The sequence below is a fragment of the Chionomys nivalis genome, chromosome 9 (genome assembly GCF_950005125.1).
Source record: "Chionomys nivalis chromosome 9, mChiNiv1.1, whole genome shotgun sequence".
NCBI classification, from domain to species: domain Eukaryota; kingdom Metazoa; phylum Chordata; class Mammalia; order Rodentia; family Cricetidae; genus Chionomys; species Chionomys nivalis.
The window spans coordinates 20,751,643-20,778,390 of NC_080094.1; the positions used below are offsets into that span (position 1 = coordinate 20,751,643).

General features: G+C 42.7%; 1 protein-coding gene across 2 annotated transcripts in view; it reads right to left on the reverse strand.

Moving 5' to 3' along the window:
• Positions 1-26,748, reverse strand: part of Rpn2 (ribophorin II) — a 51,142-nt gene that overhangs the window by 11,596 nt on the left and 12,798 nt on the right. For both annotated transcript variants that reach the window (XM_057780332.1, XM_057780333.1), the window contains exons 5-12: positions 23,145-23,220; positions 22,035-22,169; positions 19,890-20,066; positions 17,923-18,044; positions 16,218-16,323; positions 7,105-7,196; positions 5,202-5,316; positions 644-838 (exon numbers count right to left, since the gene is read on the reverse strand). In XM_057780332.1, the coding sequence (XP_057636315.1) occupies positions 644-838; positions 5,202-5,316; positions 7,105-7,196; positions 16,218-16,323; positions 17,923-18,044; positions 19,890-20,066; positions 22,035-22,169; positions 23,145-23,220 (1,018 nt within the window). The remainder of the gene's footprint in view (positions 1-643; positions 839-5,201; positions 5,317-7,104; positions 7,197-16,217; positions 16,324-17,922; positions 18,045-19,889; positions 20,067-22,034; positions 22,170-23,144; positions 23,221-26,748) is intronic.

Below are 26,748 nucleotides of genomic sequence, written 5' to 3' on the forward strand. Positions count from 1 at the left end.
TTGAAAAGAGCAGACAAAAAGACGCTACCCCTTCATCCTGCATGAAGACCAGCCCTGACTGCTGTATCTGCCTCCACCATTTTCCCACCACATCACTTCAAATTCAAGGCTCAGAAAAACCAAAGCCTTCATGTCCCTGAGAGCACACCAAGCTTCTTGGGAGACTGTTCCTCAGCGTGTGTTCCCAGACGCTACTCCAGGAAGTCCTGTGATGCCTCCATTCCTTGTTCCAAAGCTGCCTTTTGATGTTTCTATCATTAGAACTATCAAAACAGCAAGGCCTGGAAGAGTCATGTAACCTGTAATATAATCATATAATTGCTAGACATTATTTATTAGCATTCTGCATAGCTACATTTCACCACTCACTGCCCTCTTCTTCCAAGGCTATAATAGATCTCAAAGGCCAAGACCTATTACTTCATCTATGTATCCCCCACAGTGCCTTGAAGTAGTGAAAAAACCTCTGATAGATTATAGAAGTCTTGAACTGTGTATATTTCATTCAATACTTTTTATGCATCCAGTCTGTGCTAAGCCATAGAGTGTGACCTCTGTACAGAAGAATGTAAGACCTCACAGCAAGGCTGTAGTGTGAGGTGCAGCACAGCAGCCCTCACCTGCACACCTAGCAGGCACATACCACATTCCAGAGGATCGGGTTCTTCAAAGTGGCATCTCCAATGATTAAGTAGAGTGTGTAGGTACCAGAGGCAGAGTCAAACTCGATCTTTCTTTCAGAGGTGTCCAGTTCAAACTTATACACATTTTTGTTATCCGGCTCAGCAACAAACACCACTTCCTGGCCAGTCTTCTGGTTATGAAGTCGAACAAATGTCTGGAGAGAACAAGAAAGCCACCTTCCACCTGACCATCTCAGAACTCCCCGTGGGCCCAACACGGGAATAGAGTGCTACTCCTTTGTCATAGTGAGAGCTCTGATCTGCTCCTGAGAGGGGAAGGAACAGTCACCCCACCCCAGAGATAACTTTTTGCTTGAACAAGGAGAGGAACTGAACTTAGGAGTCCAGTCAATGCTTAGTGACTGGGAGGCTGGATGCCCAGTTTGTGATGTTTGCCCTCTGCTGCTGCAGTTTCTTCTGGCCACTTTGCTGCCCAATTAACTTCTTCACCAGAGGGTGAAGAGAAGGGAGATGAAGGGTTTCCAGCGGCTATGAACACTCTGCTGTCAATAGATAACAAGGCAGAGTTCTAATGGGAACAGAGTAGCCTGGTATCACAGAGCCTAGTCCTGAATACAGTGACCTGGCTCACTTAGTAGCTGAAGGTTGCTTAACCTTCTTGTATTCTGACTTCTCTATCTTTAAGGCACAAATATTAACTTCCTGGGGTGCACTTGTGTGTAGTGCAGTGCCTGGTGAGTAAGAGCCACCCAGCAACCAAGCAACTGTAGCTACGGAGCCTTAGTACAGTGGGTCTGGGTCTCATCAGTTATGGCACAAGAAACTAAGATCTTCTGCCAGTGTGTGTGTTAGAACTGCAACAAAATTTAACATCCACGCAAGGCTTTCCTTTCAAGGGCATCAAGACAAAGAACTCAACAAGACAAGAGGTTGTCTACATTCACAGGTTTAAGGCAAGAGCATTAAATGAGTTGCCATAGGGACACAGCTAGAGCTGGACCTGCACACAAAGCAGAGGTCTCATTTGTGATCCCACACATCAAATTACTGAAGAAGGGAGGCCGCAATGCAGAGCATCCTGACTACAGATCAGTCTTGTCTGGTCAGGATGGGGTGGGGCACCCCTACTGCCATACTCATCCTCAAGATGTCACCCCTATGGGAGAGGCCACTTAAGCGCAAATTACACAGAGAACCTCGGACAATCCAGACAAAGCCTCATTTTCTTCTATGTTCTCGCCCTACCTCCAAGCCCTCCCAATTTGTTCTCCTGATTTCTTCTCTTCATTTCTTCCTGGTGCTATGTGGTTGGCAAATGTACTTAAGAAAAGAACTAGGAAATGCCAACGGGCTGAAATTCTTTTTTTCTTTCTTTGGTTTTTCTCAAGACAACGCTTCTCTGTGTAACAGCTCTGGCTGTCCCAGAACTCAGAGATCCGCCTGCCTGTCTCCCAAGTCTTGGGATTAAAGGCTGTGTCACCACTACCTGGCATGAGAAGCTAAAGTTTTTAAAAGTCAGTATGGGCACAGGCCCTGGCTAAACTGCCTGGAGTTTGGGGGTAAAGAAGGGTGGAAACAACAGCTAGGACTGGGGTCCTAGGGGCACAGGTAGCCCCAAGAAACAGGGTCTGCAGGGAAACCCACTTCAGTGGTTCACTGGTTCTTGATAGCATATCAGTGCAATGCATTGAACAAAGCACATTTTGACAATGCTTTTCAGTATTCAAAATATTTACCTAAAATCCTCTTTGTACAATACCTAACCATATATGTGACAGAGTCAAGAGCAGCTCTTGTGGACTAAGGGTCAAGAGATGGGAAGTTGGGGGAGGTCAAGGGGATTTCTGGGGAAATGGTTTAAAAATCTTTTAAGCTTCTTTAAAAAAATCTTTATTGTTGCGTGTGAGAGAGAATACTATTTACATGGGAATGCATGGCACTACGTGTTTGGAGGTCAGAGGTCAACCTTGTGTAGTTGTTTATCTTCCAGATTTACGTGGGTTCCGGGAGGGATCTCAAGTTGACAGGATTCTGTAGCAAGAGCCTTTACCCATTGAGCCATCTTGCTGTCCCTCTTAAAAGCTCCTTTAAGTCCCAAGTTCAAATTCTAAGCATTATGAAATTGTTATCATTAAAAGAATCTTCCTCCCTTTGTGGTTTTTACTGTTTTTGGTTTTTTTTGTTTTTTTTTTGTTTTTGGTTTTGGTTTTGGTTTTTCAAGACAGGGTTTCTCTACGTAGCTCTGGATGTTTTGGAACCAGGCAGGCCTTAAACTCACAGAGATCCACCTGCTTCTGCCTCTCAAGTGCTAGGATTAAAGGCATGCACTACTACTGCTCAGCTAAAGGTAAATTTTTTTAAAAAATATTTATTATATATACAATATTCTGTCTGTGTATATGCCTGCAGGTCAGAAGAGGGCACCAGACCCCATTACAGATGGTTGTGAGCCACCATGTGGTTGCTGGGAATTAAACTCAGGACCTTTGGAAGAGGAGGTAATGCTCTTAACCGCTGAGCCATCTCTCCAGCCACGGTAAGTGGTTTTTTAACAGAGCTTCAGTTGATGCTAACATATACTGTAGCAGAAGAACCTCCTCTACTGCTAGATGGATGCAACAGAGCTGAACAGGATAGGGGAGAAAAGCAAGTATTTAAAAATGGGGAATGGGGCTGTAAAGATGGGCAAAGCATTGATACTCAAGCAAGAAAACTGGAAGTGAGATCCCCGAAACCCACATAAGAGCCAGATGGGCATGATGATCCACCTATAACCCTAACAGGAAATCCCTAGAGTGAGGCAGCTGGCAGAGCAGCTCAAACAGCAAGCTCCAGGCTTGCAAGAGACCCTGCCTCAGAGGACAGACATTAATAGAGGACACTCAGCACCAATCTCGAACCCCCACATGTACTCATACACATGTGAACATACATACAAACACCTACACATATACATGTACAAAAGGGGAGGAAGGGCTAAGTTCTGGGATTACAAGTAAAATTATATGAACCTAAACAATATGAAGAGATGGCTCAATGGTTAAACCACACAGGGGCTTACATTTGTCTGCAGTCACTGTTTTAGGGACTCTGATGCTCTCGCCTGGCCTCTACTGGCACCAGTTACATGTGGTGTACATACACACCTGAAGGCAAAATACTCTTTCATATAAAATTTTAAAAAAATTTAAATTAAAATACATAATGCCTTCTGTTTTCATAATATAAAATAGATACAAACTTGAAAGGCTATTCTTTAAAAAAATATTTATTTATTTATTTATTTATTATGTATACAATATTCTGTCTGTGTGTATGCCTGCAGGTCAGAAGAGGGCAGACCTCATTACAGATGGTTGTGAGCCACCATGTGGTTGCTGGGAATTGAACTCAGGGCGTTTGGAAGAGCAGGCAATGCTCTTAACCACTGAGCCATCTCTCCAGCCCCCGAAAGGCTATTTTTTAGAGTTCCAAAATAGAAAATCTAACTTTGGTAAGAACAAAAAACATTTTAGTTTTTTTTTTTTTGTTTGAGTAGGTTTTCCATTTCTTTCAAAGTTGTTTCAAGCCAGACAGTGGTGTATGCCACTGTTTGATCCTACCATATTCGGGAAGCAAAGGTAGGCATATCTCTGAGTTCCAGGACAGCCAGGGCTATACAGAGAAATCCTGTCTTGGAAACAAACAAAACAACAACCCTGCCCCTTCCCCAAATTGTTTCAAAAAGAAATTTAAAAAAAAAAAAAAAAAAAAAGTCCTCTCAGGGCTGGAGAGATGGTTCAGTGGTTAAGAGCACTGACTGTTCTTCCAGAGGACCTGGGTTCAATTCCCAGCACCCACATGGCAGCTCACAACTGTCTGAAGATCCAGTTCCAGGGGATCTGACACCTTCATACCAATGCACATAAAATAAAAGTTAAATAAACTATAAGAAATGTTTTTTGTTTTTTTTTAAAAAGTCTTCTCAAGTGTTAATCTGCCTTGAATACATCTTCTAAATGCATTTACTTCATTTTATGTATTTAAGTGTTTTGTCCGTGAATATGACAGTCAACTGCCTGTGTGCCTGTGGCTGTGGAGACCTGACGGGGGTGCTGGAACTCCTGGAACTGGAGTTGCAGATAACTGTAAGCAGTCTTGTGTATAAGTGCAAGGAGCCAAACCCTGGTTCTCCACAGGAGCAAAAGTATTCCCCAGCTCCCCACCACCCCCGCTCTTTCGGGAAGTGCTCTATCACTAAGCTCAACCCCAGCCCTTTTCTGCCTTGTATTTTAAAACAGTCTCACGAATCTGCCAGGCTTGTCTTGAGTTCACCTGATAGCCAAGGAAAGCCTTGAACTTATTTATCTTCCTGCCTCAGCTATCCCAAGCGCTAGCTATGATTACAGGTCTAAGCCATTGAGCTCAGCTAATGGGTCACAATCACTACAAAGCGAGTAGTATGTCACACAAGACAAGTCAGGCTCTGAAAGCAGGAATGTGATGTTTGCTTGCATCTGTGTCAGAGTCTCACTGCTCTGGTGTACATTAGATTTCAAGAATAGGGCTCTTCCTGACCTGGTGAGGGGTGAGCTCTGCACCAGTGTTCACATCTACCAACTGGAAGAACAGGGCGAAGTTCTGATGGCTGTCCGCGATGAATGGACCCTTGGCTTTGGCTGGGTAAGTCACCCTGAAAGAGATATGATATAGTTAGACTTCTGATAGGGTCTCCCTATCTAAGAACAGGCATTAGTGCCCAACTGTCCCTGTCCTACTTTACCACTTCCATGGAATGTACAGAAATATCTGTGCCCTAGAGGCAAAGTGGAGCAATAAAGTCAGACTGAAGAGGCATTCTCTTTCAGTCTCTCTGTCTCTCTCCCTTTCTCTCTCTGGTGCTGGAGATAGAACTCACAAGGTAGACCAGAAAGCTTGACCAGACCACTAAGCTACAATCTCAGGCACAGGCCAGGGCTGAGAACAGCAGAGAAAACTTTAATCAGGGTCTAGGAACAATGCCCTGTGAGAATGTCTACCTCCAGGCCTTTACTTCAATAACCCATGCTCTTAACTGGCCCAGCTCAGGTGCAGGGAGCCTGTGTGCACCGCTGCGGGATGCAGCGGGACAGTCATGGATTGATGCCAGCAACAGTGAGGTTGATGAGCAGGGAGTGTGGGAGCAAAGGAAAGAAGGGAATGTTGGGCTTTCTCTATTTTATGCTTTGTTTCCTGGACTGTTTCAATTTATTTTTCTGCTACGAAATTGGGTTTTAAAAAGTCATTTTCTGAAAAGACAGACTTGATGAGAAAAGTTGTTTTTTCCATGGCTATCTCCTGGGACTGAAGAGAAAGACCGCCAAGGGACCAACAAGCCAAATGGTTTACAAAGCTCACACCTGGCTTTGTTTTATACTTTTGGTTTATATTTACTCATCAAAACCAACTCTACGAGAAATAACTTTGCAACCACTCTTTTTAGTGCATTCTCAAATAGTGCTCATATCTCCACTGTCACTACGGCAACAACCATGTCAGGGACAGGAAGTCCAGATCTACATGACTTACAAGGAGTGAGTTTGGCTTAAAGCATTCACTGCCTTCAAAACAGCTTCAGGGTTCAGCTATCTGCTTCTAGAGCCACTCCATCCGAGTAAAACTGGGATCTGAACTACACCGAGATAGACAAGCTTCTCCCCCAGAAGAGGGACATATCTAATGCTGACAAATGGCCTTCACCAGGCATCCTGGCTATCTCTGATCAAACAGCAATGGCTGATGCTTACTTCAGCACATGTACTAAACACTGGTCACTATACAGAGAGATTGCACGACCCTCGTGCAAAGATGACACAGAAATTTATGAAATGTTCAATATCTAAAAATATTAATGGTTACCTAGGAGGTTACATTTAATAATAATAAAAAAATAAGGACACCGAAGCTGTGCTTTGGTTCAGCAGGAACAAGTGCTGTGGTCATTAGTGGTGCTTTTTGTGGGTAGGGAAGGGAAGCAGGAGTCTCACAGCGAGGTTGAAGGCTTTCCAAGGTCAGACTTTTAGTTTTTCCCACAGCCCACAATTTCCATGAGATCATACCAAAAGCTAATTCAGGACTCTGAATTAGACGGCAGTAAAATACAAATTAATCTACTGTTTCCTTTTTTAAGTATGTTTCCTTACTAGAAAGAAAGGTTATCTGAACTAAATAACGTGAATGACAGAGTGGACTCAAGGGTTAGAGCCTGAGGTAACAAGTGTTGTTGGCTCACGGACTAAACATAGTACAAACAATCCCCACGACTGCTTACACACCCACCAGAATCCCTAGAGTACATCACACCACTGCAACTGCATTCTCTTGGGATAGGATAGGGTCACTGCCACCATGAAAATACCACCTGGAGGGGCACAGTGCCTAGTTTGTTCTTTCCAATTCTGAAGCCTGGGGGTCCCCAGTATGTAGGTGGCACCCCACTTACCGGGTAGTTTTGGGGGCAATGCTCTGATCCTTATCCACAGTGGAAAGATCGACATTTGTGATGCCAACTTCAGTGGAGATCTTGACTCTAAGCTGCAGCAAAACAGAAGACATTCATCAAGTCAGCGGGTGGGCATGAGAGAGCTACTGTATACCAAAAGTCTATGCGTGCGCATGAGTGCCTGTACGTATCTGCATTGGTAGGTAAGGACCACCACTGAAACACATTCATAGACTAACACTCTCTTCTTCCTTCCTTTCTTTCTCTGAGAGGACCTCAGGTGGCCTGGGCTGGCCTTGAACTGTGTGACCAAAGATAACCTAGCACTTGTGAACCTTTTGCTTCCACCTCCTGAATGTCTGACGCAGACGGGTGTGCCACCACATCTGATTTCATGTGGACTGAAGCTAGGGTTTTGTGTAAAAATGGCAAGTGCTCTGCCAACTGAGTTATACCACTGCTTTAAAACAGTCTTTACTTAAAAGTGAATAAAAGCAGGAAAAGAATTCTAGGACAGGGAGTCTTTAAGAACATAGTAAAAGCGACCTGCCAGGTCAAAAGGCATTTCACACCACTCCCATCCTGAGCCCTAACAGGTAAGGTCTTGGCTATTGTTCCTTTCTCACTTCTCTGGCTTTGGTATGTATTTAAAAATGAGTAAGAAGCCGGGCAATGGTGGCGCACGCCTGATGGAGGAGTTACTTTCATTTAATAAAGAAACTGCCTTGGCCCATTTATAGGCCAGCCCTTAGGTGGGTGGAGTAAACAGACAGAATGCTGGGAAAAAGAAGCCGAATAAATGAGTCGCCATGATTCTCCCACTCCAGACAGACACAGGTTAAGATCTGCCCTGGTAAGCCAACTCATTGTGCTACACAGAATATTAAAAATGGGTTAGATCAATATGTAAAAGCTAGCCAATAAGAGGCTGGAACTAATGGGCCAGACAATGATTAAAAAAATACAGTTTCCATGTAATTATTTCGGATAAAGCTAGCCGGATGGCGATGGGAAGCAGCCCTGCCGCTCATATTACAACAGAGTGGCGCCCAACGTGGGGCACGAAAATGTGGTGGCGTAAATGAATGCAGACAGATTATATAGATATATACAGTTTTAATAAGGAAATAGACTTATAGGACCATAGGTTCCTGCGGAGCACAGCAGAGCAAAAGAAGAAAAAGGGGCTGCTGGGATCACGCCCGGCAGATTTATCCGTAAACATTAGCCCGAGATAAACACACCCCCAATGGGTGGGGCTATATCCCTACACACGCCTTTAATCCCAGCACTCGGGAGGCAGAGGCAGGTGGATCTCTGTGAGTTCGAGACCAGCCTGGTCTACAGAGCTAGTTCCAGGACAGGCTCCAAAGCCACAGAGAAACCCTGTCTCGAAAAACAAAAACAAAAACAAAAACAAAAAAGAGGGAGTAAAAAGTCCTTTGAAATAAATATGGGGCTGAGTGGTGGTGAATGCCTTTAATTCTAGTACTCAGGAGGCAAAGGCAGGTGGATCTCTGTGAGTTCGAGGCCAGCCTGGTCTATTGAGCGAGTTCCAGTATAGCCAGGGTTACACAGAGAAACCCTGTCTTGGAAAAATCAACCAACCAACCGAACAAACAAATAAATAAGGGAGAATTTCTTACATAGTAATGTTTAAATAATTCATGCCACTGCCGGGCGGTGGTGGCACACGCCTTTAATCTCAGCACTCGGGAGGCAGAGGCAGGCGGATCTCTGTGAGTTCAAGACCAGCCTGGTCTACAAGAGCTAGTTCCAGGACAGGCTCCAAAACCAGAGAAACCCTGTCTCGAAAAACCAAAATAAAATAAAATAAAATAAAATAAAATAAAAAAATAAAAAATTCATGCCACGGGGCTGGAGAGATGGCTCAGTGGTTAAGAGCATTGCCTGCTCTTCCAAAGGTCCTGAGTTCAATTCCCAGTAACCACATGGTGGCTCACAACCATCTATAATGAGGTCTGGTGCCCTCTTCTGGCCTACAGACATACACACAGACAGAATATTGTATGCATAACAAATAAATAAATATTTTAAAGAAAAAAAAAAGAAAAAAAATTCATGCCACTAAGTATTAACAACAGAAGAGATTTACTTAGTATTTACTCAACAATAGGCACTGGCTTTGTACAGCCATGTCAATCTGCACAACAGGAAGGCAGTGCTGTCAGATGAGGAAGTCAGACTGAAGAGGTCATGCACTCACAATCCACACGCCAAGGTTCCTCACTATTATCCCTTTCCATGAAGATATAAGATGCCATGGTGGCTCTCTATGCTGTTCATCAAGTACTTCTCACTCTCTGCTGTACACATGTCAGCGCACTATGGCCTTTGTCACCTTTGGAGTCTCAGAGGGGCACATGATTTGCTTTGATCAATGAAATATAAGCAGAAGTGAAATTAGAATCACAAATACAATGTCCAGACACAGGCTTGCTCCTTCAGGCAGGCTTCCTGAGTAAGGATGAAATGAAACGGGTATCCAACTAACTCACTAAAGATACCTGCAAAAAAGAACCCTTGGCTGTATGAAGTCAGAGAGATCTGCAGTCTATTCTAAGTACAAGTCAGACCATCCTGGCTCTTCCTTCATAAAAATTTCCAAAAAGAGGAGCTAGCTAATGCCAGAAAATAGTCTATTCATTGGGGATTTTCCAGTTAAACATCTAAATCTGAGGGACTGGAGAGATGGCTCAGAGGTTAAGAACACTGCCTGCTCTTCCAAAGGTCATGAGTTCAATTCCCAGCAACCACATAGTGGCTCACAACCATCTGTAATGAGATCTGGTGCCCTCTTCTGGCCTGCAAGCATACATGCAGGCAGAACACTGTATACATAATAAAGAAACCTTTAAGATTAAAAAAAAAATCTAAATTTGAATGTGTAAATTATGCAAACCCAAGGCACATTTATGTGCAAACGGATCCGTGAGCCTTCCAAACATGATAGGCTTTGAGTGTAACTCAGAAATCCTAGGCAAATTCAACGGTTTCATCTAAGTGTCAAGATCAAGCAATAGAGAGCGGCCTGTGCAAATAATGAAAGGAGAGCCTTGACATTTTCCAAAATGCCACATCAAGGCTTGACAGCTGCAAATCAAGGGCAAAAAAGGAAAAATTAAAGTAATCCTTTTCAGCAGTCTTCTCTCCTGCTTCAATAAAAACTGTTTTGTGACAGCAGCCTCAATTATCTGGCTAAATAGAGTTTTCTATTTTGCCTAAGAAAACTTTTGAATGTGAAAGATTTATCAGAAGCCGTGGGACATCACCTCTACTTGTGGATATGCAACTGGCAGACTTATACTTGGCATCACTCCCCTGCAATGAATGAGCTAGGCTTGGTGGTTATGGCAGCAGAGGAAAGAGATGCAAGCCATCTGATGGAATAAGGCAAGCCATGGATAGAACTAAACGCCTCACAGACCTCAACATTCACAGGTTCAGAATCAGAGTCAGCTTTCCTATACAAAGTCAGGTCCAGAGAGGTTCTGGGCAATTTCTCCAAGATAGGGTTTCTCTGTGTAGCCTTGGCCGTTCCAGAACTCCATAGACTAGGTTGGCTTCGAACTCAGAGATCCGCCTGTTTCTGCCTCTGGAGTGCTAGGACTGATTATAGGCATGTGGCACCATCTCCCAGCAAATAATATTATACCTGTTTATCAAATGATCCCTCTACTACCCATAAGAAAGAACACGCTGAGCTGTTTTTTTTTCACCCCCTAACTATTACTTTTTAAAAGAAGAGCTATTTTGCTGGGTGGTGGTACACACCTTTAATCCCAGCACTCCGGAGGCAGAGGCAGGCGAACCTCTGAGTTCAAGGCCAGCCTGGTCTAAAGAGTGAGTTCCAGGATAGCCAGGGCTACAGAGAAACCCTGTCTTGAAAGAACAAAAAATAAAAATAAAAACAAAACCCAACCAACCAAACAAAAAGATTGTTTTTATTATTTTAAATGATGTGTATGAGTCTGAGAGTGGGTATGCACACATGAGTACAGGTACATGCGGAGGACAGACACAGGCAGCTGCGGACTGCCTCATGTGGGTGCTGGGACCTGAACTCAGGTCCTCTGGAAGAGAAGCAGGTACTCTAACCACTGAGACATCTCTCCAGCCTCATCTTTTACTTTTTCTTAGCACCCAAGAAACTACGATGACAGTCTTCTCTAAGAACTGAATTGAGAGGATGGGGGAAGACACATATTCATTATAATTTTTCTGTACTTTGAAAAAAACACTTACGTGTATATATTCCTGTTTTTGAAATACTAGTATAATCTGGACAACGTGGGACATATATAGTCTTTTGTTTGTGGTTTTGTTTTCCAACACAGGTTTCTCTGTCTAGCCCTGGCTGTCCTGAATTTGCTTGTAGACCAGGCTGACCTTGAACTGAAGAGTTCCACCTGCCTCTGCTTCCAGAGTGCTGGAATTAAAGACTATATGTCCACTACAAATGGAACTCTGGATAAAGTTAAAAGAAAAGCATTTCATGTCACTCTTTTACAGCAAACTGTACAATAAAGACCATAGCTTTCTCAGGCTTGCTTTAAGAGTCTGACCCAGGGTCTCTGTTGGTTAGCACTTCCTTCAAACCAGTGCTGTGGGGTCAGCCTCAAACAGGAAAAGGGCTCTGTGCCACTTAAATGCAGCGGGGCCCGCTTCACACAAGAGCAAACCATTTCTGTTGTTGTTCGCATTGTAGACCACATATATCCTCCTAAATGTTTCAACACCAGGAAATGTGGTCTTCCTGCTGAGAGTAACAACTCCCCCTGTTTGGCTTATTACTGTCAAAAATGATGGTGCATTAGGGGCAATTAATGCTAATGAAAGCTTCCAAAACCCATGTTTTGCCTGACAGCCAGTCTAATTTCAATGAGTACTATTGCAAGCTTCTACACAAAACCACCACTAATGTACTTTGACCAATACTGGCACCTCTAAGGAGGAACAAACAGGACTGGCTGACCTGCTCTAAGGTTCTAAATGTGACTATTACTGAAATTACACAGTAAAGCTACACATATAGCAAAAGAGGCACATGTACACACATACAAACGGACACACACCAAGTTCCAACACGATGAAGTGGGAGAGAAATTATTTCCTGCTTATGCCATCCCTGGGAAGGGGAAGGACAACAAACAGCCTCAATAAGTGCTGATGGGCTGATGATTGCTGCATGAACTATTAGATAATTTTGCTATTTTGTGCTCAGTTTTCCCAACAACTATAAAAACACTTTGACAAACACCAGACTTCACATTATAAGAAGTCAAGCTGTTATAATAGTTATAATAACCCACAAAGTAGTACGGCATACGAACAAAAATAGATCAATAGGATTGAATTTTGGGTCCAAAAATTAACCCTTAAATTTATGTTCAATTGAGTTCTGACAAAGTCAAAAAAATTCAATGGGCAAAGAATAGTCTGCCACTAACGGTACTAGGACAACTGGGTATTCACACCCAAAGGAAAACGGTCAGGCATACACAAAACCATCTCAAAATAGATCAGAAACCTCAGTTTAAAAGCTTTTAGAATTATAAACTTTTTTAAAGATTTATCTATTTATTATGTATACAACATTCCCTCCATGCATGTGGTTGCTGGGGATTGAACTCAGGACCGCTAGAAGAACAGCCAGTGCTCTTAACCTCTGAGTCATCTCTCCAGTCCCTATAAACTTCTTATTAAGAATCATTTCTGCCGGGCGGTGGTGGCGCACACCTTTAATCCCAGCACTTGGGAGGCAGAGGCAGGCGGATCTCTGTGAGTTCGAGACTAGCCTGGTCTACAAGAGCTAGTTCCAGGACAGGCTCCAAAACCACAGAGAAACCCTGTCTCGAAAAACCAAAAAAAAAAAAAAGAATCATTTCTATGATCTTAACTTAGGAAATCATTTCTTAAATAGTATCTAAATCACAAATGACAAAATAGGACACAAATAGAGATAAATAAAGAACTCTTCTAAGCCAAACACTTAAAAGAGAAACAAATGGAAATGAGAGCTATATGGGGTGAAGTGGAGATGGGGGCTGGAGAGATGGCTCAGCAGTTAAGAGCACCAGCTCTTGCCAGAGTACCTGGGTTTGATTACTAGCACCTACACACCACTGACAACCATCCCTAGTTCCAGTTTCTGGGGGATCCAATGCCTTCTTCCAGACTGTGGGCACCAGACACATTTGGCGCACTTACTCATAGACATAAAATAAATCTTAAAGACACAGTCCCTAAGTGTCTCATTATATAGCCCAGGCTAGATTCAATGTCATGATCCTCTGGTCTCTACCTCCTGAGCAGCATGTTAGCACATCTGACATAAAGGTTTTTGTTATTGTCTTAAATAAATAAGCAAAGGATCTACACAGACATTTCTTCCAAGAAAATATACAAATACAGTTAGCAGTGGTGGTGCACGCCTTTAATCCCAGCACTCAGGAGGCAGAGGCAGGTGGATCCTTATGAGCTGTGAGTTTGAGATCGGCCTGGTCTATAAAGTGGGTTCCAGGACAGCTAGAGCTACACAGAGAAACCCCGTCTCAAAAAACCAAAAAAAGAAAAAAAGACAGTACAACAAAATGATAGCAAGGATGCAGAGAAATACAACCTTCACCTAAAGCTGGCAGGAATATGACACGAATTTACCATGTGAACTAACTGTTCTATTCCTAAGCAAACTGAAAGCAAATGTTCAAACAAAAACTTACACATGCATGTTTATAGCAATATTATTTGTAAAAGCCAAAGAGCAAAGCACCGATGCTTAGAATATGCAAGGCCCTGAGCTCAATGATCCCTAACATACACATACGCACGCACACACAGCATAGGTACAAATATCAAATATAAATAAACAACATGTTTGTCAGACACAGAAATGAATAAAGTACTTAAACATGCTAAATCATAGATAATTCTAAAAATACTCCATTAAGTAAAGAAAAATCCAGAGGCAGAAGCTAACATATTGTGTGACTGCAACCACATGAGCATCCTGAAGAGGCCAACCACAGAGGAAGTCATGTGTGGATGCAGGGGCTAGGGCAGGAGAGATGGAGAGCGGCTGCTAATGATAGAAGTCTGAGTTGAGGATAATGGCAGTGTTCTAGAATAGACAGGAGTGATAGTTATAGTTAAACAGCCCTAAATATACCAAGAATATCTAACTACATACTTTCAAAGAGTACATTTCATCGGATCATAAATTATATCTTAATAAAGTCACACACATGTACAGAGAGGGAGGGAGGGGGGAAGAGAGAGAGAGAGAGAGAGAGAGCGCGAGAGCGCGCGAGCGCTCGCCAAGGCTCACTTTTGGGGATTACTGCACTGCAGTCTATTCTAAGCAGCCTAGAAGGAAAAAAACATTTCTTTTTCTAAGTGGTCTAAGATACATACTAGAGTAGGAACAAAATTAAAGGATATTGAAGCTGTAAGGAGAAAAATGCTCTGAAAACTGCTAGAAGAAAATAGTAGAGGACTTTTTATTTTTACTTTTTTTTTAACCTTGAGGTACTTTATATTTATTTATTTTTGTGTGTATAAGTATGGACGTCCATGCCATGGCACATGTATGGAGGTCACAGGACAATCTGTGAGAACTGGCTATCTCCTTCCACAACTCACCATTTTGTCAGCCTCTTAAAAGAGCAGGGCTAGGGAAATGGCTCACTGTGAAGTGTCACAGTCCCCATATAAAAGATGGTATGGTGTATCTGTAACACCAGCACCGTGTGTGTGTGTGTGTGTGTGTGTGTGTACACGCAAATGCAGAGACAGGTAGACCCTGGGAAATTCAGTAGACAGCCAGTCAGTCAGTCAGTCAGTCAGCCAAGACAAAATGGCAAGCTCCAGATTCAGTGAGACCCTGTCCTGAATGACAGATAGACAGTGATAGAGAAAGACATCTAAAATGTGGACTTCTTGTTTTTAAATATGCACACACATGTGAGCACACTAGAACATAGTCTACACATATGCATGCACCAAACACATACTAAAAAAAAAAAAAAAAAATCCAACCCCGTAATCTAGAAAAAGCTTTAAAATTTGTGTGCATTAAGAGGCCATAAAATAATTCTGAGAAAAAAACCTGAAGCTCACAACTAAGGCTCACTGTTTAGAACTTACACTACACCTGACAGTCAGTAAGGGCAGAAGACCAATAGACAACCTGCAACAGATGTACGATTCATAGGGCAGAAACCTAGCTGCCCAATGACCATGAGAACAGTGCTCAACTCCACATCAAATCAAAGAAAAACACATCATAAAAATAGATGACACCAACGTTGGTGAGACTACAGAACAACTGGCAACATATAACAAAGGACTCTCAGAATGAGGAGAAAGGAAAATGAAGGCAGGTGTGAGCTGAGCAATGCAGCTGGAAAGGAGGAGAAAGACAAGGCTGTGAGGAAAGCAGGAGCTCCTCTGTAATGCAGAATGCTGCAAGTAAGGTTTCTTAAAGGAAACCTTACTGAAAATAATCTGGAATTTAAAGGTTCAAGTTATACAGTAAATTAATTTCTACCCAAACTGTGATTGGATCAGATTGGTTGTCTCATGCCCAAAAGGTCACACATGAGGCAGTGACTGGAGTTTCAGGAAACATCTTTCGTTCTGCCAAACTTCAAACAAGTCTACCAGGTAAGGAGGTCCTGCTTTTGAAAAGGTCAAACATTCTTGCTGCCTATTCTTCCTATTTAAAAAGAATGCCAAAGGTGTCTAGTTGAGGATATCTTCAAAGGCAAAATCAGGATGACAGGAGGTCTAAGTGAGATCATAACATCTGTAACACCCAGAAGCTCACTACACAAGCTCCACTGTACAAATAAACGAAGGGGAGAGGACAGCTCATTTTTCTTACAGTAGATTTCCAATACATAAATAGAGATGGAATAAAAGGAAGAAATCTAAAGAGTGTGCAGCCCTTGCTTAAAATCCCAGGGCAGAGGCAGGAGGATCAAGAGGTCAAGGCCACCTTAGCCTGGGCACAAAAGAAGTCAGTATGCCATATGCCTTGGTCATCTCAGATATATTAATATAGCAGCAGGGATGACATGAGAAGCACCTACCTCTGCAGTGTTCGCAATGTAGCGGCTGTCACCTTCAACTCTGACAGAGAAGTCATAGTAGCCACTGGCAAGTTTAACATTCTTGAAGTTTAGCTCAAAAACATCCCTGTTGGGAATGACAGGAAGGTTAACAAGAGCTCAAGAAAAGTCCTGAATATATCACATTGGCTACAAAGTATCTCCCTGTCACAGTCCAGGGCCACTCCCCTCCTTGTTGCCTCCCTGTACCACTCAGCAGTCTCCAGCTCTGCCACAAAAGAATGTGGAAAAGGTAAAAACCACTCAGGATAGCCCATCTCCTAATGTACAGTGTTCTTTGCTTCCCCTCTCAGGTCCGCAAAGTCCAGCCGTGTAGTGCCTTCCTGTAGGGTAATGTGCTATCGGCACCACTGTCAGTCTGATTTCAACTGCTCTCTGCTGTCAATCATTTCCCAGTGGTGGGGTAGAATCCAGGGCCCAGGGCATGCCGCACAGTGCTCTACCACTCAGCCTCTGGTATGCTGCTCAACAAAACCACTCACACCAGTCTGCCCTAGAGAAGAGTTCACTTGATCATTCGAGGTCTAGTGGGGAAACCTTTACCGCTGTGGAAAAAATATGTTCTCACCAATATCCCATCCCAACCTCCATATGGCATTAATTCATTGATACTAAATAAGGTTTTATTTATTTATTTTTTTGATTTTCGAGACAGGGTTTCTCCGTAGCTTTTGGTTCCTGTCCTGGAACTAGCTCTTCTAGACCAGGCTGGCCTCGAACTCACAGAGATCCGCCTGCCTCTGCCTCCCGAGTGCTGGGATTAAAGGCGTGCGCCACCACCGCCCAGCCTAAATAAGGTTTTATATAGAAACCAAGTCTTAACTTTTGAGAAATACACATATCAAAAATAGCCACTAAAATTATTGGAGACAAATATTTAATCCCGTGGGGCAATTATTCATGACACACAGTTACAGACTCTCATTCAGTTTTTAAAATGCACCCATGGGGCTGAAGAGATGACTTGGTGGTTAAGAGTCCTTGTTGTTCTTGCAGAGGACCTGGGTTCAATCCCCAACACCCACATGATGGCTCACAACCATCTGTAACTCTAGTTCTAGGTGATCTGATGCCCTCTTCTGACCTCTGTGGATATCAGGTTAGCATGCAGTACACATAAACATACATAAGCAAAGCACACATACATAGAATAAGATAAATCTAAGAATTTAAATAATAAAATGTACTTATATTCATAGCCAAGACTGACAAAAGAACTATAAAGTGTGGAGGTGGTTATCTCTAGCTAGTAAAATTATGGTAGAGGATTTATGTTTTCTGATTTTTCTAAAATGTAGTATTCATCTATCAGGCAAAAATATTAAAATTTAAAAGTAGGAATATACATTACAAGACAGAGTTCACTAGAGAGACAAGGACAGAACTATTATTAGGGCAAAATGGCCTGGTTTAGAAATCTCTTTCAAATGCTCTCCTCTAGGATTTATCACATTAGGCAAATGTGGTTTATGACCCTCATGAAACTGTTTTGCTTGTTTGTTTGGTTTTTCGAGACAGGGTTTCTCTGTGTAACAACCCTGGCTATCCTGGAACTCTTTGTAGACCAGGTGGCCTAACCCCTATGAATCAATTACACTGGTTGAAAGTTACCTGTCCAAAGCACAGAGCTTGGTGCCCTGCACAGATCTTCCTTTCCCAGACTTACCCTGCAAGGGTGAAGGGCATCTTCTGCAGGACAGTAGTAGCTCTGGAAGCCACTGACTTAGCATGCTCCAGCTTAACCGTAGCTTGAGTCAGAGGCTGAGACAAAACATTGCTGACTTGCAACTAGAAAGTCAAACAAAACAAACCACAAGTGAATAGAACAAGACTGAGAAAGTAGAAATTTGGTCTCTGGGGTACTTTATCTACAGGAAACCAGCTCTGCAGAACAAGCACCTTTCTTCAGGGATGTGCACTGACTTTGGTCTGCTGCCTACCAGAGACCAACTATGAAGACAGGACAGATTACAGAATGCTGCAGCTGGGGATGAACTTACAGATGACCCTGTCCAGTCATCTCAGAGGAGGAAACAGGAGACTGTGCATGAGCATGAGTGTAGCTGGTTCTACTTATTTGTTTTCACGATACAGGGCCTTGTGTGTGCTAGGCAAGACCTCTACCACCAAGTCACATCCCTAGACTCTGCACTGCCCAGTTTGTTCCTGAATCATCACTTCACGGCCCAAGCAAGCTTTGAACTTGTATCCTTCTGCTGGAGCTTCCCAAGATTACACCACACCACCAGCTTTTACAGCTGCATTTCTTTTTTACTTAAGAGACAATGTCTCTCTATGTAACTCAGGCTACTCTGGACTAGGGAACACTCCTTCCTAAGCCTGGCAAATGCTGAGATGATAGGTGTATATCATCATCCTCAATTTAATGTTTATTGTTTTCAAACCCTTGTTCTATCAACTCTACTATAATATCCTAAAACAAAAAACTCCACCAAAATTATAAGAAAAAAATATGTTGGGGAAAAAGTTAGGGTGTGACTTATTTACTGTTTGTGTCTGCATGTCTGGAGGCTAGAGAGATGGCTCAGTGGTTAAGAGCGCTTGTTGCTCTTCCAGAGGACTTAGATCAAGTCACAGCACCCATATGGTGGCTCACAACCATCTGTAACTTCAGTTCCAGGGGATCGGATATCCTCTCTGGGTTCATCAGGCACCAGGCATTCAAGTAGCTCACAGAAACATATGCAGGCAAAACACCCACATACACAAAATAATTAAACAAAACAATGTATCTAGAAGATTTTGTCACTGGGAAATAGGTTTTATTACTACTTTTTTTAATGTGGGAAGGCAATGATCAAACCCAGCACACAGCATGTGTCAGATAAGGTGGAGAGTTCTCTACCTTGGAGTAACAGATTTATCAGAAATTCACTGTACTTAACTTACTTATGGCTTTGGGTACTGGGGGTTAGTCCTATACTAGGCAAATGCTCTACCCCTGATCTTTATCTCTGGCTCCAGAAATCAATTTTAGGAGCAAGAGTCTACACGTGGAGTGATGGACCAGATTGCAATTTTCTTGAACTTGACTTACTGTAAGTCCATGCTATTTATAATTTTCAAGGGAGAAAAAAAAAAGCTTTTCTTATTTTCATTCTTTTAAAAGACTTGTTTATTTTTATTTTATGAATGTTTTCCTGCATGTATGTATGTGTAACATGATTGCTTATTGCTCACAGAAGCTAGAAGAGGACCTCAGATGTTGGGAATGGAGATAGAGATGGTTGTGAGCTGCCAGGTGTGTGCTGCAAGTGCTCTTAATCACTGAGCCATTTCGGCAGCCCCTCTTCCTTGTTTTTTTGTTCTTTGTTTTTTTTTTGTTTTGTTTTGTTCCCTGAGACAGGGTTTCTCTGTGTAGCCCTGGCTGTCCTCAAACTCAATCTGCCTTCAGAATGCTGGCATTAAAGGTGTGTGCCACCCGTCCCCCATTCCCAGGCCTCACTTCTTTTGTAGCTTCGAAAGTATTTGTGCCTAGCTCCCCAATGGTCAAGTCCCCATGTATATTTATTGGTATATCCTTATGGAGGCTGTAACTGGCTCTATACCACATCTCAAAATCTTGCACTAGTAATAGCATGAGAATGGCGATGATGGACAGGGAGGTCATACCCGAAGGATGGCCTGTTCCTGAGTATCAGAAGCAGAGCCCTCAGGCACAACCACCACTGGCATGTGGTAGCGATTCTGGGATAATGCAGCAGCAGCAGAGGCCACGCTGAAGGCTTCTGAGAGAGACTCAAAGTTCTTCTTGCTGAAGATAGTGTTCATTAGCTGGATGACCTGATCCTGAGAGAAAAGGAAAGACAGCTCAGCTCCCTTGTGCAGGAATCAGAGCCCCCCTCCCCCAACCCCAGCAGTATTCCTTGTGTGTTAGTACATCCAGCACTAATCCAAATGGCAGACTGCAGGGAGCAAAATGCTGCATTTAAACTTAAAAATTCCATCTTCTATTATAAACGGAAACTCACTCATTTACTTGTTAATCCTCTAGTGGCAGGTTAGTATACAAATGCAAACTACTCCAGCTAACAACTGAGCTATGTAAGTGGAGGCTAAAATGCACATAACAGTAACCATTTGTTAAATACCAGGCCACGGTAGCTGCTTTGCATGCACTACCTCAAATCACGACAAAGCCTTGACAGACTGCTAGCTATAAATGCTTCCTAAATAAGGAAACTGAGGTTAAACACAAGCTATAACACAGCAGGGAGGGGCGACGGGAAGGAAGGAAAGCTGTCCCAAAGCCCTGCCACAGAAAGTCTGTTCTTCCCTACTCCCATAACCCTTTCAGCTAGACTATCTTCCTAACCTCTCTTTGAGAATAAAATGGTCCAATTCTGTATTCATAAGGGCAAAGTATATGGTCAAAGTGTGTGCTAGAAAGAAACTAAAACCCAAGTCTCCATTAAGACCTCATGGGCTGCATAAAAGAGAAAAATGAAAAGCAATTTTAAAACAAGTAGCCCTAAAAGGCATGATTACAATTCTGGAGGCTGTTTGCTCAGGAGGAAACATCTTCTACTTCAATCAGTTTTGTTCTTTAAAATCTACCATCTAACAAGAAAGCTGCCTTCCTCCTGACAGTGTTATTCACAGTCGACATACATAATTTTATGTAATTGTACCAATTACATTTTTCCGTCAGTAGGCTATTGACATGTTAAAATGGGTGACTATTCACCAGAATTGTTATATCAAAAGCAGTGACAGCAAAATTACTCTAGCCAAATACCTGGTTAGTAACAGCTTGGGAATAAAACGAGAAAAAGTTTAAGTTGTGTATGTAGAGAGTCAGCAGTCCACCTGTGTCAAGGTATATAGGAAATCCCCAAATCATTTCTACCAGAAAACCCTGAATTCCTCATGTTCACCCTGACAGAAGTGAAAAGGGAGCCCCATAGTTTGAGCTTCTATGCTTAGAAATAAGGAATGGACACAATAAGAATGCAGGAATATGAACAATTATTAGAAAATTAATTCAAGCTACCCAAGATAGATGTTATTTGCTGGTTACATAGTATTACATATGCATAATGCATAAAAATGTGAGTCTTAGCTTTAAATTCAAACCTTTCTTCTAAAAATCTCAGTATCAGAACTTGTATTTTACGTACATTAGACCAAAGGTTAGTAACCTCCCACACACAGGAGACAGAGAAGCTCTACTTAAAGATAATAGCACACACATTCTAAGTAAAACCATTCAGGATAAGAAGCTCTTTAAAACAAACATCCCCCACCCCACCCCCACCCAAATAAAACTCATTTTCACAGTATCTAGAAGACACACACATTTCTTAGGGAAACAGCATGAAGAACTACATCCAGCAGCTGAGATTATCTGAATTAGCTGTTGCTAAGGATGAAGGGGAGAGGGGAGAACAGGCAATTCTGAGGTCCAGGGTATTTCCTGGGGGCCAGCAAAGAGGAAAGCACACAGGAGACGGACTGAAAGGGCTGTCAGGAGAAAGGAGAGTAAACCAGGGTGATACACTTGACCTTGCCCTGCTTAACAGCATGCAAGTGCCTCAGGCCAACAGGTGTGACAATGCATTATATGCCCACCACACCGACTGTCAGCTTCTTAGTACAGGCATTACACCTTTCTACTTCTCATTCTTAAAACCTAACCTAAATCGTGAATAACAACACCCTGAGGTATGAAGCAGCCCTCTCTGGAAACAACCATCCTTGAAAGATAAACTCAACAATGCCTTTGTGTTACATGCTTGAGAATCATGAGACAGGCACCTCCTTTATGGATGGTTCAGTCCCCACATGATCCATGAGCTTGTAGGTGGCAGCAACAAACAACGCTGTGGTTTCCAGTCCTTCCTCAAACTGGAGATACACGCCCCCTAGTTCATCCAAGCGAGCAACAAGGTCCTGTCATAAAAAAAATGGAGGCATATTGGGACACAGAGATGGTAGAAACAAGATACAAAAAGTACTGTCACCCCAGAACTGGCCTCTCAGAGAAACCTCACTGAACCCAAAGACCATCATAACCATTTAGTACTTTCTACAGAAGGGCAGACAGGCAGAGTCTCTGGCAGCTCTGGTAGCAAGCCTCCTGTAGGCCCTGCGCTCCTGCCAAAGCCTAAGAGCCAAGGTACTGAAGCAGCCACCAGTTTGGGAAGAACAGTGATCCTGGCTGCAGTGTTGCCAGGAAGCATCACAACACAGATAGCCATGGCTGCCCACGTGGATAGCACCTATGAAGTAGAGCACTGCTCTTCAGTCAATGCTCCTGCGGGCAGAATGAGGCCATTACTGTGCCCGTGAAGCACACAGTAAAGACACTGCCAGAAGCGCCCGTCATCACTGGTCATACAGCTCTTGAGGGTGGCCCAAGGAACAGAATATCCTGTGTAATAGTAAACCTGCAGTGAGCCAGGGATGGCAGCATACACTTAAAATCCTAGCTCAGAAAGATGCTAACTTCAAGACCAATAGGGGTTATATAATCAGACTGCCTCAAACAAAAAACCCACCAATTCTATCCACAGGCAGCTAGTTAATACATGGGTTCTTTTAACCTTACCGGCTCCTGCAACCATCATACAGGAAAACTGAAGCTTAGAGTATCAAAACCTTACCTACAATTACAAAGCCATAGGTGGCAGAGAGAAGCATTTGAGTTTTAGATTTATTGATTCCACAATCTAATATTGGCCTAACAAATATTCTCTAGGACATATTGCTTAAATATAAAAAACACAGATATGTCGGACTTAACAGTCATGGATGTAAAAGATATAGTGCTGGCTAAAAGAAACCAGTCATGTCTGCTTGCAAGACTGTTTTAAAGGGTGTCAAAGACAGGCGCTCAGAGACTTGTTTGGGGAAGCAGAGTTATACCTCAATCTCCTCCACAATGTTCCTCAGGTCAGCCTGCTGTGATAGGTGGGATGCGGTCTGCAGAGCCTGGACCGTTCTGCAAGGTAAAGAAAGAGTAGAGCACTGAGACTAAGATTTAATTAATTGTGCAGAAACATGCCCGAAGGCATTCGCTACCTTGTACAGGATATTATGGCAGGTTGAAATTGGCTGCTTGCCAATCGTCTTTCTTACTCAAGACTAAAGAAGTATCATGCAGTCGATGTTTGTAACTTGTTGGGCAGAAACTGGAGTAACGTTCCTAAAACTAGACTAAAGTATATAAAGAAAAGACTTGGTTAACATGTGCTCAATAGTTACCACTGTGCTACCAGCATCACATGCAAGATCCACAAGTGATATTCCCTCGGGCACTCAGGAGAGAAAAGGGATAGGCTTAGTCTTAAACGAGTTTTACTTATTTTCTTTTAACCATTTATTTAGTATTCTATATATAAAACCTTATGAATACATATATAATAGACAATTCTTATGAACAAAGATTTTTTTTTTTTTGATTTTGAGACAGGGTTTCTCCGTAGCTTTTGGTTCCTGTCCTGGAACTAGCTCTTGTAGACCAGGCTGGCCTCGAACTCACAGAGATCCGCCTGTCTCTGCCTCCCAAGTCGCCTGCCTCTGCCTCCCAAGTGCTGGGATTAAAGGCGTGCGCCACCACCGCCCGGCTTATGAACAAAGATTTTATACTATCAAAATGAATCATCATTTACTCAACTTTAAAATTTTTATTATTTAATTTTTGGAGACGGGTCTTATGTAGCCCAGGCTGGCTTCAAACTTGCTGATGGAACCTTAAATTCCTGGTTCTCCTGCCTCTACTTCCTGAGTGCTGGGATCACAGGCGTATACCACTAGACCTGCTCTATGCTTGGAACTGAACCCAGGACCTTATGCATGCTCTGAAAGCATCCTATCACTAAACTCTCAAGCAGTACTCTACCAAGCCCCTTGACCTCAAAGTTCAAAACAAAGTGAATGCAGGGGTACTTACTATAGTCACAGTGTCTAACCACTGTCTCTGTTTATATGCAGAACATTTCCTTGAGTTCCAAATGAAGTTCCAGAGCACTAAGCAGTTCCTCTCCATGGTGCTCCCCATTCCAGCACCACACTTTTCTAGACATACCTGTTCTGGATATTCTCACAACAGGCAGCTTGTTGGGAAAGTGGTGAGTATCAGTTTCAGAATCTTGTGTATACCAAGTGAGCATTCTACCACTGGGATATAGTTCCTAACACATGATCTTTTAGTTTTAGCTTTTAAGGTTCATCCATATTGTGGCATTTATCAGCATTTCATTCTGTTTCACTCATATATTCTTATCATTTTAAGAGTATATTTTATAAGATAAAGCTTTTGCTGGGTATGTTGGCACATGCCTTTAATCTTAGCACTTAGGAGGTAGAGGCAGCTGGATCTCTGAGAGTTTGAGGCCAGCCTGGTCTACAGAGTGTTTCAAGGACTATATAGAAAGACTCAGTCACACACACACACACACACACACACACACACACACACACACAAAAAAAAAAAAAAAAACAACAAAAAACCTTTTCCTCTGATTTCCATTTCCACTTGTGTACCACAGGGCACGTGACTGCCTATACACACACACACACACCTAAATAACAACAACCAAACATTTTAAGGTGGAACCTGACTGTTTTACACATGTAATATTTTTATTAGATTTTTTTCTGTTAATGCAGATAGTCTGGATGGAGAGCACAAATACTTCTCTGGGTAAAATGAGGGAAGCTGAGGCCCCCTGGTGGTCAAATGGTCTGCTGTTTCAGCACAGAATGGGTAATTCCGAAGAGATGCCTGAGTCTTTGTGTAAAGCACCACCTATCAAGCCAGTATCAGGTAATGCAGAGCAAGGATCTGTCTACTTACGTTGAGATCATACACTTCACATTCCCTCCATGGAAAGCTAATTCCAGTAAGATGATAAATGCTCACGGGGCTTATCTCCTTAAATTGTGACAAGTAAGAAAAGTCACAATTTAAGGAGATAAGCCCCGTGAGCATTTAACGACTCCTACAGGACACTCGTCATTGTAATGCACTTGAGAAAATGAAACCTGAATTTCCAAACAAAATAAAAATTCCCCATCTGCCCAAGATAAATGCCAGCTCAAAAACAGCTGCTAAGATAGTCAAAAAAGGACATCATTTTTCTCTTCTTTGAAGTTTATAATGAAGTCAATCACTGGTTTCATTACTTATCCCCAGTTAGCAACCACCTTCCCTCTGGAACACTGCACTCTAGCACGGAGAAAGCCAACTCTGTCCTGCTCACATACAGCAGATGACTCAGAGAAATGAGTTTAAAGATCTTGGTTCAGGTACTTCATTCAGACCAACACTTCTGGCTTTTCAAGACAAACTTAAGAATAGACACTTCCTAGAACAACTCCACATACTCACAAAGGCCAAACACAGACAGAACTAATTTACACCGGACTTTATTGACTCGAACAAATCAGTTTCAATAAAATTAAAAGCATCCTGCCAATCTAACTTTCAGGATAACCCTACAAGACGAAGGCTGTTGTCAGATGGGAGAGCATCTGAGGTTGCAGGAGAGGAGGCATTAAGCTTGTTGCCACAGAAGTAGTGCACAGTCAACACAGACTTACACAGTTCTATCCAACTCACAGCACGTGCCCTTTCTCACAGCCCCACAAAAGTATAGTTCAGTCTTCATTAACTCTTTATTGGTCACATACAGGGTGTCAGACTCAGGAACCATGTAAGCACAGCAGCTTAGGAAGCTGGTACAGTTCAAGCAAGGAAGCACCTCATTCCCCAAGAACAAAATGCTGTATGCCCAAGGAGAGCTCAGCGCTAGGCTCTGCATACACATCTCTACAACACACCCCATGGTGTAAAGATTGTTGGCATCATTGTACGATGGAACTCAAAGGACGTTATTAACTGGTCCAAAGTCCCATAGCAAGGAGGAACATACCCAGTACTCAAAGCCAAATGTGTCTATTCCAAAGCAGCCTAGCTTTCCTGTGCATCTTCCTATTGTGAAAATTTTCTCTCTCTCTCTCTCTCTCTCTCTCTCTCTCTCTCTCTCTCTCTCTCTCCTTTGTTTTTGTTTTTCTAGACAGGGTTTCTCTGTGGTTTTGGAGCCTGTCCTGGAACTAGCTCTTGTAGACCAGGTTGGCCTCGAACTCACAGAGATCTACCTGCCTCTGCCTCCCAAGTGCTGGTATTAAATTTTTCTTTTGAGACAGGGTTTCACTATGTAACTCTAGCTAGCCTGAACTCAGAGATCTGCCTGCCTCTACCTCATCTCTTAAGTGTCCCCCTTTAGCTGGCAGGAAATGGGAAGTTTTTGTTTTTGTTTTTAAAGATGGTAGTATGATAGTGACATTATGACATATGGTACTAACTGTGGATGCAACCCACCAAAAGGGATTATAAATAGAGACAAAAACAAGTAGTCTGCCAGACAGGGCAGTACGTACTTTTAGTCCATCACTCTGGAGGCAGAAGCAGGCAGATCTCTTTGAGTTGGGTGCCAGCCTGGTCTACATAGCGAATTTCAGGACA